Genomic DNA, 13,929 nt, shown 5'->3' with positions numbered 1-13,929 from the left:
TCTGACCTGGAGCCTGTGAACCTTTGGGGACAGGGACAGGGTGTGAAAGTGCCCGTTGGCTCTGGTGCCACCTCACCGAAATCCCCAGTTCTGCTGGACAATGTCAGGACGTGTGGGGCAGTGGGGGCACAGAGGGGCCCTGCCCCACGCTGGCAGGGGGAGGTGGGCACTGTCCCCCAGCTCTGCTGCTGCTGTGGGGGACTGACAGGGACCAGCCACCTTGCACTGGGCACTGAGAATGAGGCGTTTTGTCAAATTCCACTGCGTGCATTTAAAAAACAGCCCAGAAAATCCACTCCAAAATAACTGTGTTTTCCCCAAAGTAAGGAAAGCTGCACTCAGCATTTTTCACGCTCAAGGTCAAATGTTTCCTCTGCAAGCAGCAGTGAGCAGGGGCTGACACATGGCTGCAGTGCCACCGTCAGTGGGTCCAGCACAGAGCGTGGTTCCAGCTGTGCCTGCTGCTGTCTGTGCTGACACGTGGTGGGACGGGATGGATGGGGAGGATGGCAGGCACCAGGTTCAGCTTGTCCTTCCCTAATCTCACACTTGCTTTGGTATCTCGTTGTCACCTCGTGTAGGTTAACATGCAGATATGATACTCTGTGTGGGGCGTTTGGTGGGGAAACAGGAGAGCGAGACAATCTTTATTTAAATAATTGCAGTACATCAAGCAAGCAGGAGGGTCACAAGAACAGTTCACATGTTGAGATGATGAAGCTGCCTCCCAAAATTCAGCTGTGTGTTTAAGGTACAGCCTGTATAGCTGCAGATCCTTTTCCAAGACCTTTGTGTCACCTCCTGGGAGCGGAGTCGTTTGTTAGCACACTCTGCATTCCTCATTGTGTGCGGGTTATGAATGAGCCTGATCTGCATAAAGCCCTGCTTCCCTCGCTGGGAGAGTCTATCGATGCCATAAATATAGCCGTGGGGTACTGGAAGAGGAATACTGCTGATAAAAATAGTAGACTGAGATGCAGCTGTCTGATGCTGCCACAGAGTTCCCGTGAATCCTGGCGAGGCGTTCAGCCTCTTGATGGTGCAGTTTGACATCTTTGGGGATGTTCTGGAGCTGCCCAGGCTGGTGGGGGGCTGAGCTCCCCAGGGCAGGGCAGAGCAGTGGGGCTGGAAGGGGTCAGGGAGCATTGGTTCCCAGGGTGTTGATCAGACAAGGTGCGGGAAGTTAGGTGAATAATACAGATCAGGAGGAAAGCGAAGCTCTCTGCCCACCTGTGAGATGAGTCACAGGTGTTTGCCTGTCAGTACATCCTCGAAACCCCAGCCTGGCTATCCTGTTCTACTGAGATACCAAACTAACATTTTGGAGATTTCACATTGCTCTCCTCAGTTCCAGTGTTTGCACAGAGTACGTTTGACAGCTGCCTGCAAAATGGTTTATTCAATAGTAGAATATATTTGTATAATGCAAGGATTAGAAGAACATTTATTTTTTGTTTCTGATTAAAGAATGAATAAGATGCTGATGCTTAGAAAGTCCCTGAATTCCGTTCAACTCAGCTCCTCTGTGAGGATATGGTGATGGTGTGTGGGTGTAGGAGAGCAGAAGGGGTGTGCTGGCAGATCTCAGCAGATCTAGAAATTGGCTTTGGGTCTGTGATTTTGCTGGAACCTTCAAGGTGTTTGTGTAAAGGTTTGCAAAACTGAACTCTGCTTCTCTGAGTTCTCTCTCACTGGAAGTCACTGTTCCTCAGAGCGGGTCTGTGCCTTTATCAACAGGAGGAACTGGTTAGAATTCTGTAGGCTACAGCTACTAAATATGGCATCAAAACCTGAACTGAATTTGGGAGTCTGAACTTTTTTTTAAAGATATTAACTGTTCAGAGAGCTCCCAGTTAGCACGAATTCGCTTCAAAGTATCTTTTTGAAAATTCTGAAGAGGAGGAAATAAAAACATGTTTGTGTTAAACTTGTAGAATTTCCAGCACTTTCTCAGCGTTCAGGTTCATGGGAAAGGTGTTTGCAGGTGTACAGTTGGGAAGAAGCCTGGCTGCTGTAGCACACAAATGTTAATGGCAGGAAGTCGGGGTGCAGAGTAGAAAGGTAAAACTCTCGCATCTGCTGTTACATGTTGTTAACTCCCTCAGCAGACATTAAATCATTTCAAGTACAATAATAGTGTGGGAGGTAAATTAACTAACCATTAACAATCTTATAAATACACAATTAACATGCCAACATTTATATGACACATTGATGGGGCAGCAGTAATTTTTGATTGGGAGTTTGCAGACCTTTCCGACGCCTGAGGCTGTTGCTTATTTAAACAAATTTTTGCCAATTGCAGGTACCCACTGCCTTTCTTAATCAGTGAGTAGAAATAATTCCATTTAAAGAACATTCCCACCACGTGTTTTGCGATGCCCACAAGCCGTGCTTGGCTGTGTCTGTGGTTTTTGAGGCACACTGTGCTGGTGCAGGGGCACAGCCCCAGGCACAGCAATGCCTCCCTTTGGGTGGGACATTTGCCTTGTGGCCTCTCCCTTGGAGGACAGGGGTGGAGGGTTTGCAATCTACAGTAAACCTTTGAAAGTTTGCTTTTGTCATGGTTAGATGAGTGTCCAAATGCAGGTTTACTTTTGCTTTCAACTGTCTAAATGCAGAAGCTGCTCCATGGCCCCTCTGTGTTGGTGCACCTTTCCCTCCACCTTTCCCCTTGGAAAAAAGAGGACATGGCAAAATGCATTTGCTGGTCTTGGAACAAGCCTGCCTGGTCCTTCCATTCTCTTCCCTCTGTTAAAATATCCCAGGAGAAGGCCAGCTGCCTTTAGCAGATTTTCATGGGATGTGGCTTGGTGTGATTTTAACAGCAGTTTTGCAAGCAGCAAGGGCAGGGGATTGCTGGTGTTTCTGAGTTCAAAATCCCAAATACACACACAGAGCTCTGTAGTGTTAAAGTGTTTTCCTCTGATTAGAAAAGCAGTGGGGTTTTCAAACTTCTGGAATTTACATCTAGTCTTGCCCTAAGTGTGAGCTCAGACCCAGCCCCTCAGGTGGAGGCATCCCTGTGGCTCCTGCTGCTGCTCATTGATGGACTCGCTGCATGAACAGAAATAATTATTTTTTTTCTTTTTAGATTATTTTCAGCAGGTCAGTTTTTGATCCAGCTCACCCCATAGCTCCACTGCCAGCTTTGGGAGGTGGTGGAATTCCTGGAGCAGGGCCAGGCAGGGCATGGAGCTGCCCCTTTCAGCCTGGGCTTGAATTAGATTGACATAACTACAAACCCACAGCTACAGAAAAATCAGATAACAACGTGAGCATGGTTTGAGTCTTGTGGTTTGGGGTTTTTTTCCTTTTCCTTTTTGCCCTCTACTTTGTTTCAAAAGGCCACTTGAGTGCTCTGAATGAAGTACCTTAGGTAAGTGGCAATTACTGTTCTTAAAGTGCTTTAGAACTCAGGCGTGTGGTATTTGGTCACAGAGATTTCTGTGTTACAGCAGTTGCCCTGTGTGCAGCACCATGCAGCAGCAGATGTTCAATATTCTGCCCTGAGACACTAATCTCCTAATGATTAAAGTTATTCCTGGAAATACAAAACCTGAAGAGGGTCTGTAATAAGGTAGTCAAAAAGTTGGTGTGTAGATGCAGAAGCAAAACAGTAACACAGTTATGATGAATGAAAAGAAATCCAAAAGCCTGTCAGTTTTGTAAATGGATGAGTAGGAATAGGCAGATGCTTCTGTTCTGTGTCCTCCTGCCATCCTCCTGCGTGCAGCCTTACAGCAGCCATGTGGTGTAGAGTACTGGCACCTGTCTGTAGGGATCTCCTGTGTTCTGCTGTCCTGGGACTCGGGTTTCACGCTGTTCCTTAAATGGAGCTCAGCAGCCAGAGTGGCACAGGTAAACTGGAGCAGGGTGGAGCAGTTTGCCCTCAGTCAGTTGGGGTTTGTGCATCCCAGAGTCACCTTTTGTGCTTGAAGGGGGTTTGCTCCTAAAATGTTTGTACACTGTGTTCCAGGTACGTGTGTCCATGAAGCAAGATGGAGAGAAGATAGTAGAGTGAGGGGTGGCCCTGTGGACAGCATGGCTTTCCTGGACAACCCCACCATCATCCTGGCTCACATCCGGCAGTCGCACGTGACCAGCGATGACACGGGCATGTGCGAGATGGTCCTGATCGACCACGACGTGGACCTGGAGAAGCTGCAGCCCTCCTCAGCACACGGGGACAACGGCTCGGAGCCACAGGGGAGCAATGGGGACACTCAGGGCTATGTATACTCCCAATCAGTCGATATTACCTCAAGCTGGGACTTTGGAATCAGAAGACGATCAAACACAGGTGCGTGGTGTTTGCAGCAGTGCAGCAGCAGTGCAGCAGCAGTGCAGCAGCAGTGCAGCAGCAGTGCAGCAGCAGTGCAGCAGCAGTGCAGCAGCAGTGCAGCAGCAGTGCAGCAGCAGTGCAGCAGCAGTGCAGCAGCAGTGCAGCAGCAGTGCAGCAGCAGTGGCCTCTCATATCCAGCTTCCCTTGGTCTGGCTTGCGTGGACAAACCAGAGCAGAACTTGCTTGGTGTCTGTCAAACATCTTCTGTAATGTTGAGGCCCTTTTATAGAGGGATACGTAATGATTCAGTTACTTTAGTGTGCTGTCAGCTGAGCCTTAATTGCTGTTTTACCTATTCCTGTACAGAGGAACATTGAGGTAGTCAGCTTTATATATATAAAAAAATTCAAATTGTGAAGACATCAAATCTAAATCCAAAGTACATGAACAGTCTTTGATATCTCTATTGTTACTGTCTGGAGGGGTGTTAACTTCTGAACAGGATAGTTATTTTCTGAGAAAAAATCTGCCTAGTGAGGCATCAAATGTATTTGTTATAAAAGAGAGGAATGAAGTTTGATGTGAGCCAGCAAAGGGAATGATTTGTCTGTATTTTGTCTCCTAAAGTTTTATTTCTGAGAAAAACCTTGAGCTAGGTTTTCAGGTACCAGATTAGAAAGCTTGAGGGTGAACACCTTTGCACAATACACTCATTTTGTCGTGACTGGTAGAGAGCTCTCCATATGGTGTTTCATACAAGGGATATCCAGGCTTCTGCTTAGACATGAGGAATATTACGAACGGGAGTTCTGTGAGGTAAAATATAGATGAGAAGGTTGGTGTGCAGTGGTCAGTACTGACCTCTTTTTTTCTGTTTCCGTATGTTTTTTAAAATTATTTCTGGAAGTATTATAACACCACCTAGAGCCCAGAAAGCACCTCTGTGCTCTGCATCACCAGGAAAATGTGTGTGGTGTTGGAGCTACTGAAATGCCTTTTACAAGTATGAAATTGTGAAAGGTTCCAGAAAAGCCAGGGCACTGATCTCCTGTGGCAGAGAGTGAGGTTTGGAAATCAGCTGAGACTAGAGCCCAGCCTGGCAGGGGGAACCCAGGGTGCCCAGCCCTGCCCTGGGGCTGGAGGACCTCGGGCCATGGGCAGCTCATGAGGAGGGAGAGGCAAAGTTTGAAGATTTACTATTCTAAAGGATCATTTCACCCTAAGAGCAGACTGATGGAATAATCTCCATTTGAATTATAGTTTGAAGTAATTTCAGGGGGCATATTCTAAGGTCAGGGTTGGGAGCAGATTTCCTGCTCAGCTCTGGCATGGCAGCAGAGGTCAGTGCCAGGTGCTGGGTGTGGGCAGGATTTAATTTAACCTCCCCAGCCAGGAGCAGGGGCTCAGCTCTGTGCTGCCCATCCGTGAGGCCGCAACTGCGTTTGGTCAGTGATGTTTTTCACACCAAAAACTTTCTCTGGCTGCCTGTGACCCTGGGCCTTGAATAATCCACATTTCTGATGGGTGCTGACCATTCCATCTGATTTGGCCCTGCTATTCCACAGTGGTCATCTGGGATCAGCTGTAGGAGGAGGAGCAGGATGGGCTCAGGGAAGGTGGTGATTGTGCTCATGTGCATTCGTTTTAACAGGGGGTGGAAATATCAAACAGGACAAAAACATGCATTTTTCTTGTTTCTAGTCTACGGTTTCTCCTTTATCTTTTGTTTACCTGTTTAAGGGGTTTGGAAGGTAATTTTGAGCTGCAGTGTGGGCAGTAACTGGTACAAATGTGGAGCTTTTCTTTCAGAATAAAACATCTGTGCTAGAACAGTGTTTTCCCAATATTTAAACTTATGAGGAGGGATGTTTTTCCTATTTCATTAAGAGGAGGCTACTTAGAGGTATTCAGGTTCTAGCATTGTGTTGACTTTAGTGGGAGATACTTATCAAAGTCCCCATTTGTGCTGTTACCTTAAACTGCTTGTTACAGCTGTTAAACCTCAAAGGAGTATTTTTTTAATCAGTTCCTTGATTGACAGTTTTTATGGGGAAAAAAATTATTTCCACGTCCACAATTCAGTTCAAAGATCTAAATGTAAAAGAATAATAACAGAAAGGATAGAAAATACTTATTAATGTGTTTGAATTGCTGAGAGAGCTCCAGGAACTCCAATTGTATCCAAAAAATGTCAGAGTAATTTAGCATTTTAAAATCTCTTCTACAAACCCACTTTAGTTAATGAATTATCTCAATAGATCAAAATTGCTAATATATCCAGCAAATTGTTTCCTTCGAGGATCAGCACTGTTAGATCTGCTTCCCAGTCTAGTCTGCTTATTCTGAGTGGACACTTGAGGACATCAGTGGTTTCCTGGGTCATTGTCTTGGGTGGCTTCCACCAGGATTTTTCCCCAAGGAAGCTCTTTCTGTTAACACAAAGGGTAATCTGAGTTGTTGTCTGGTACCCTGGGCTGCAAGTTCTTTGGTATCAGAACTATTTGGGGCTTTTTTTTCCAACCATATTTTGAAGATGGAGTCAAAGTATATGTAAAAAATATTATATTCATTTTAGGATTTGACTAATGTTGTGAAGATACAAATCATTTATTTTACTACCTATAAACTGTTTCAGCCTACTGAAGAAAAAGCTGTGCTAATTTATATCGCTTTGACATTTTATAATTTTCATGATTTTTAGATAAAGGATTTTATATTTAAAACTTTAATAGTCTAGTCTGAGTTCATTTATCTTTAATTTTTGAAACGGGTAGAGTAATTCATAACAGTAATTTTATTCCTGTAATGTAATATTCACTTCAGTTCATTTGTGCATTAAAATTCCTTTAAGACCGTTATTAATGATTTATATAATGAAATGTCATATTAATCACAGAAGTTTTCACATTTTATTATTCTCTTCCATGTTAATACTATCTTTATGATCTCTATTAATGTTTTATATCCTCTAATTTCAATTATAAATCAAGAACATTTTCATGTTTTTGTTGGTATTTGCTTTTCAGGGGTGCCACCTTTAAAATTTTATGACTTTTTCCCCTACATATGCAGTATAAAACATCTTTATTCATATAAAGGTAGTTAATTATGTCTTTGTTTATAGTAAACTTTCATTGACAAACTTATAGTTGTAATATTTCTTTTCAAGCTCAGAGACTAGAGCGTCTGCGGAAAGAGAGACAAAATCAAATAAAATGCAAAAACGTTCAGTGGAAAGACAGAAATACTTCTTGCTCAGGTAAAAGAAAATGTCTTTTCTTTTCCTACCAGTTTTATTCCTGCCTTTGATGGTTACAACACTTGCAGTTTGTGATTTCCCCCAGGGTTTCAGAGCAGGGAGGAAATGCCAATTCTCTGTGCTGTCCCGGGTGCCAGCCTTGGCCAGGGCGCTCTGGGGTGGTGTTTGTGTGTTTGTCACCTCGAGTGTCACCAGGGGACTGGCAGGGCAGAGCTCTGCTGGCACTGGGGCAGGAGGTGGCCGTGCCCAGGGCAGGGCACTGCCAGCTGCCTGCACTCCAAAGGCAGCATCACTGTCTCCATGGGACTTCCCAGGCATTGCCAGCAGCATTTCCTGCACTGGTGCCAGGGAAGGTTTTGTAGAGTTTACTTGTGTAGAGTATTTTTGTAGCTCCTTTTTTACATAAGGTGCAAATCTTAAGAAATAAAGAGTATGTGTATGATCTACTTAAATGCAAGCATAATAAATGCTGGCTTAGCTTATCTGGCCTTTCCTTGGTAAAACTATTATCACTGATTTCTCAAAAAATATTAAATTCTATTTTTGTTAATTATATAATTAAGTATTTGTGAGTGCATGTTCTACATAGTTTAAATTGTAATATATGAAATTACAAATCTGTCTCAATTTTCCTGTTTTAGAGCTCAAGCTAGTTTCTATTTCTGTTGTATTTGACACACATTCAAACCTTTGTATGGTCTGTCATGCCTGCTTCTTTCAAAATTTGTGTATATCTTAATGAGGTTCCTCTGTAATCTCCCTTTTTTTGCTTAATTCCTCCTATCTCCGTGGCTGTCATTTGCAGAGCGCTCTCCAGCACTCTGATATCTTTTTCAGGGGAGTGAACAAAGCTGCTCACATGAGCAGCACAGTCGCACTAATCCTCAGTTCAGTGTTCAGCCGTGTTGGATACCCCTGTTAAAGCATTCGGAAATGTTTTTGCCTTTCTCCTCCTGTAAGCAGAGTTGTAGGTTTTAAAGGTTAATCTACCATAACCTCCAACTCTTTGCTCAATATTTTATAGCATTTGGCCATGGTGATGCAAATCTCTATCCTGTGCCTGCTGCACTCTGTGCAGCCTGTGCTGCTCGTGGGGCTCCGCGTCCCTTCCCTCCCCTGCACCCTGCACACCCTCCTTGTCTGTCCCCAGCAGTCCCCCTTGTCCCCAGCAGTCCCCCTTGTCCCCAGCAGTCCCCCTTGTCCCCAGCAGTCCCCCTTGTCCCCAGCAGTCCCTCTTGTCCCCTCTGAGGAGCGTGCTGGCGTTGCAGGTGAAGGGATCAGGCCCTGCCTGCTGCAGAGCAGATTTAAATGAGGACAGAAATGAGTTACACAAAACCTCCCAGCACTCGGGGTCTGTTGGCAGAGCTGATTTTCCTTCTCTGCTTTGCCACTGAGACCTGGGTGTTTCTCCCTTACTTTCATGAGCAACACCACTGCAGCAAGAAGGAGCAGCCCTTAAGGTTATCCTCTGTACCTTTACATCTTACATTGCTTCATTTCAGAGCATGTAAAATGCAAATTACAGTACATCAAGGAAATCCTTCCAGTCTTGCATTCAGCCCATACAGAATTGCTGTAGATAAAAATTTGTTTTCACTGGTATGAGTAAAACCATTGTATTGGATCCCAAGGTCCTTTCCAAATGCCCAAGAATTACCAGTTAAAGGTAAAACTCCAGCATAATGCTTTAGATTTTTTAAAAAACAACAGGTATAAGAGCTTGTTGAAAAACCAAAACAATCTAATGGAGTTAAAGTGGCCACATTGAAAGGGATTAAATCAAGCTTTTTTGGTTAATTGCAGCCTCTCACAAGCCCGCTGGGGATCTCTCAGTGCCAGTATTTAGCACCTCTGCCAACTGCCTGGATTTTAAGGCAATCTGCTGATAAAAATAAATGGAGCTTTTGACTAGCTATCATTTGACAGGTTTTAATTTTGCACTCTAAGAAATGAACCAACTCCCTGCAGATCAAGTCCCGGGTCATTCCTCCTTGGGAACAGTTCCATTTCCCTGGAGAAGCAAGATGTAAATCCGTGAGGTGTGAGGGAATCCAAGGGCAGGAGTGCTGGGCTGGGCGAGCTGGGGGTGCTTCTGGGCAGTGATTGATGGAGTTTGGGGGCTCTTGGTTCCTGGAGCAGATGTGGGAAACCTTGTCCAGCCTAAGTCAGAGTTCCTGCAGATGAGACCCATTGGTGGTGATGTGCTGAAACACCCCGGGCTCTGTCCTGATTTCACAGTGGCCTTGCAACGTAAGAAGTCCTTTTTTTTAGGGTTTTTAAAAGTATGCCTGTAAATTGGAAGTTGAGTTGTTGTTGGAAATTCAGCTGTGCACTTTCCTCACACAAAAAGGCTTTTATGAGCATTCACAGTCCGCACAAAGACCTCCTGAACCCGCATCCCCTTTGTTTTCAGAAGGCTTTTTTGTTTTCATTGTTCAGACTGTTGATCTGGCAGGGTGGTTTCAGGTTCTGCATTTTTATGTGGGGAGGCCATACCCAATGTGCCATGCGAGGTGTGACCTGCAGCAGTGCCCCTCTGGGCTGTGTGGTGCCAAGGCTGCAGCTGGCAGCGGGTGCCCTGCAGGGCAGCAGTGCAGTGCCCCTGCAGGGCAGCAGTGCAGTGCCCCTGCAGGGCAGCAGTGCAGTGCAGTGTCCTTGCAGGGCAGCGGTGCAGTGCCCCTGCAGGGCAGCAGTGCAAATGTCCTTGCAGGGCAGCAGTGCAGTGTCCCTGCAGGGCAGCATTGCAGCAGTGCAGTGCCCCTGCAGGGCAGCAGTGCAGCAGTGCAGTGCCCCTGCAGGGCAGCAGTGCAGCAGTGCAGTGCCCCTGCAGGGCAGCAGTGCAGCAGTGCAGTGTCCCTGCAGGGCAGCAGTGCTGCTGTCCTGTGCTGTGGCCCTGTGCTGCAGGCTCAGTGGCAGCTGTGCTCTCCACGTGGCCACAGCTCTTTTCCTTCCTGCTCCCTGCTCAGTTAGGAGAGGGAAGGCAAGCAGAACGACCAGGAATGTGCCATCCTCTTGGTGGTTATCCTGACTCGAGTGGATCTTGTACTGCTCAGTTCTATTCTCTGTATAGGAAAACCTCACCTTTTTCTCAGCTTGAACAAGAGCATCATTCAAACTTCTTAATGGTTTCATATCTTTGAGCTGTGGAAGAGTGGTGGTAGATCCTGCCCTGCTGAAGCAGCTGTTGGTTTATTTATCAGATTGTGTGCTCCCTGCTCCCTGCTCTTACCTCTCTGTGGTGTACATCTCCTCACACGATGCCTCCCGTCTCTCTGGTCTGCAGCAGAGGAGCTGAGCTCGCTGTTTGAGAAGAAGAATTTCCGTGTGAGGTCCCCGTGCTCTGGGAAGCAATCCATCCTCTCGGTGCGCCTGGAGCAGTGTCCCCTGCAGCTCAACAACCCCTTCAATGAGTACTCCAAGTTCGATGGCAAGGTGGGTGACAGTGGCCGTGGTGACACCAGGGGTGCCCTGGCAGTGCCAGGCCTGAGGCACTGCCCTGGGCTTTGACCTGTGCAGTTGAAGTTGGTGGTGCCCATCAGGTACTGGCAGGGTTATCCAGAACAGGCCAGTGTAGTGTTCCAGGCTCAGGAGAGACACTGCTCCTGTTTCCAGTACAAAAGTCTGGACTGAGGATTGGGCTTCTCTACCCTGCTGTTTCCTTCTCTAGCAGGGCAGTGAGGTGCACCTTTATTGTGACAGTCCTGGGATGTCTCTCTAGAGCTGCTGATGAGACCCTTTGTACAAATGATTATTTGGCATTTAAAAAACCCTGAAACTGTTCTGTCTATCCACATGACAGCACTTGCTGAATATTCCATGGTTCCTGTCTTTGTCCTCAGTGCTCTAGTGAGAGTGGGAGAAGCCATGGTCTGTTTTGAGGGTGGAAAACTGAAGCATCAGTAGGTCAGCATCTGAGGCAAAAAGTGGCACTAATCAATGTATTTCTGCAAAGTGTTCATTTGTGTAACACAGGGAGGAGATTGGCTGCAGAGCTGGCAGCCCATGGGGATCAGGAGATGGATCTGGAGTCGCTCAGCCTGGGGGATAAATGTCTTCCCTCTACTCCATATTGTCAAATATTTTTGTCTGTCATCAACTCTAGAAACTGAAATATAAACACTGGTGTGATGGATCATTGTCATATTGTTCCAAAACAAGTATAAATACTCTACAGATCTGTTTTCTACTAGATTTGTTTGTGGAATCTCCTGTGGGAGGATGGAGTTTGAGCTTCATTACCATTGTGATGGAAGAATTTCATATTCTGTTAGGTGTTCTTGAAGTGGAAAGTCAGATCCATAATTCCACTGACATTTCTAGGAGGATCTGGAGTATCTGTGAAATGGTAACCTTTAGACTATGAAGCTCATATCCAAAAGCTCATCTATTGTGATTTTATATTTATTAGCATGTGGCAATTAGTGCTAACTCAGGTTTTCAGAATTCCTGGCCTCATTAATGAGCGACAGCAGCACTTGGATGCTGACAGCACCAAGAGGCCTTTCTTCTAAGCTCCAGGTTTGTTGTTCTTGTGCTACGAAATTTCAGTTGGGCAAACATTTAAATGAACTCTCCTGTCATGTACAAGGGAAGTAAAAATCAAATACTTCTTTTTTAAGAGAATTCTGTTATAATTCAGTCATGTTCAAGTCTTGTTTCTCAGAAGCTTGAGAAACTTCAGCATTTTTTCTTCCCTCTTTGATAATCCAAGCTAATCTTTACTGCATTAATTGTAGTTGTCTATAATGAACATCTTAATTTTCGCCTATTGAAGTCAGATACGTTTAGCAGGTGTTTGTCCACTGGCAGCAAGTTGCACTCTACATGTCAATTTGAGAGGTTAAGGAAATGCCTCAATGTCACTCAGTTGTGACTTGCAGGGTCTGATAGGAATTATCTCAGTTGTAATCTGCAAATGGAAATATCTTCTTCACAATCCAAAATAATTCAGTGGGCATTTTGTTGGGGTATAATCTCACTCTATTAATTTTAACAGCATTGTTTCTATTACTTCGTTACTGTATCAATAGTTTGCATGTAAAGTTTATTCTCTATAGTTCTGTGTGTATCATTTAGTTTAATGCTTGGCTGACCATCTGAGCTATAGAAGAAACATAGTCCAGTTGTGAGTTATTTTACTTCAGTTCTCATATATTTTCAGTCAGTAAGAACACCAAAAATCACTTAGCTTTTAAAAATTATTTTTAATGACGTATCATATGTCTTGTATTTATTTTTATTGATAATAGATGAGCAGTATTTCACAGAAATATAATTCTTTCAGGGAATAGGACATGACTTATTTACATAATTAACAGAGCTGTGTGTCTCAGGGGGAAATGGTACATAATTGGGGAGGGGGGTGAGGAGGGGCTAGGGGCCTAATTAAACATGTCCTGAAAAAACACTCTACTTAATTATGTATTTACTCAGGGGGTCACAGTGGCTCTCAGATCTCTGAGGCTGTAACCAGGCCTCTGGTTTGTACCTGTGTGAGTTTGGTGGGGCAGATTTCAGCTTGCCGAGCTCTGTGCCCGTGTCTGTGCTCCTCATCCCTCCTGCTTTCACCCTGCCTCAGCTCCCTGGCCTGAAATCTGATAAATCCTCCCGGGCTCCTCCTTCCCCAGTGCCCCTGATGTGTTCTGTTCACCTTACAGATCAGAACGTGTCACCTGCTGTGGTGCCAGCCAAGCCAACGTGGGCAGTGCTCACATCTTGCAGGTGTTTCCTGCCAGATTTAGTGTCTTTTTCATAACCACTTCTGATTTTATGAAATAGTAAAATTTTAAAGCACTCTAATTTCTTCCTGTCCTGATCACTTCATTAATTATCAAAACAGTAGAGAATATGGCTTGTGAAATACAGCTGCAGTGGAGGCATTCTAAGCAGCTCAGGAATCCACACAACTTGCCCCACCACCACCCAGGACAGATTTGTGGTTTTCTGTACACTGTAAACTTTAGCTCTTGAGAGTAGTTACTGTATGTATGGCTTCTCTTAACTCTTTCTTCAAGTTTTTCCCTAAATAGTTAAAGTAAACCTCAGCTCTGGACCTGTTTTTATGTTTTGTAAAGCACATGGGTTGTACTTCTTGGTTAATAAATACTATATACTCTAAGAATTTTGTATTTGAAAGAACCTTTAGTTCTTTGTAATTCCTTCAGGTGTCATTGGAATAGAAAATTATTTGAAGGCTTAAGAAATTACTGGCCAAATTGATTTCTTTTGTCTGCATGCAAATTAAATTATCACCCATTTGATAAATAAATTCATGTGTATTTCTGTTTACAGGACTTGGAAAATCAAGTTTTGACAGTTTATTGTTCCAACTTGCTGAGTTTTAATAATGTTGGGAAAAAAAGACTGAGTGTAAGAGCAGAAAGTC

At 44.7% G+C, this 13,929-nt stretch overlaps 1 protein-coding gene across 4 annotated transcripts in view; it reads left to right on the top strand.

The window, feature by feature from the left end:
* The window catches only part of MAPKAP1 (MAPK associated protein 1), a 79,532-nt gene that overhangs the window by 5,482 nt on the left and 60,121 nt on the right, over positions 1 to 13,929 (top strand). For all 4 annotated transcript variants that reach the window (XM_063409787.1, XM_063409788.1, XM_063409789.1 and 1 more), the window contains 3 exons: positions 3,980 to 4,303; positions 7,455 to 7,544; positions 10,828 to 10,976. In XM_063409787.1, the coding sequence (XP_063265857.1) occupies positions 4,045 to 4,303; positions 7,455 to 7,544; positions 10,828 to 10,976 (498 nt within the window). In that variant the 5' untranslated portion in view covers positions 3,980 to 4,044. The remainder of the gene's footprint in view (positions 1 to 3,979; positions 4,304 to 7,454; positions 7,545 to 10,827; positions 10,977 to 13,929) is intronic.

This window comes from Prinia subflava, chromosome 12, assembly GCF_021018805.1.
Source record: "Prinia subflava isolate CZ2003 ecotype Zambia chromosome 12, Cam_Psub_1.2, whole genome shotgun sequence".
Lineage (NCBI taxonomy): Eukaryota > Metazoa > Chordata > Aves > Passeriformes > Cisticolidae > Prinia > Prinia subflava.
This window is presented reverse-complemented; position numbering and strand designations above follow the sequence as displayed.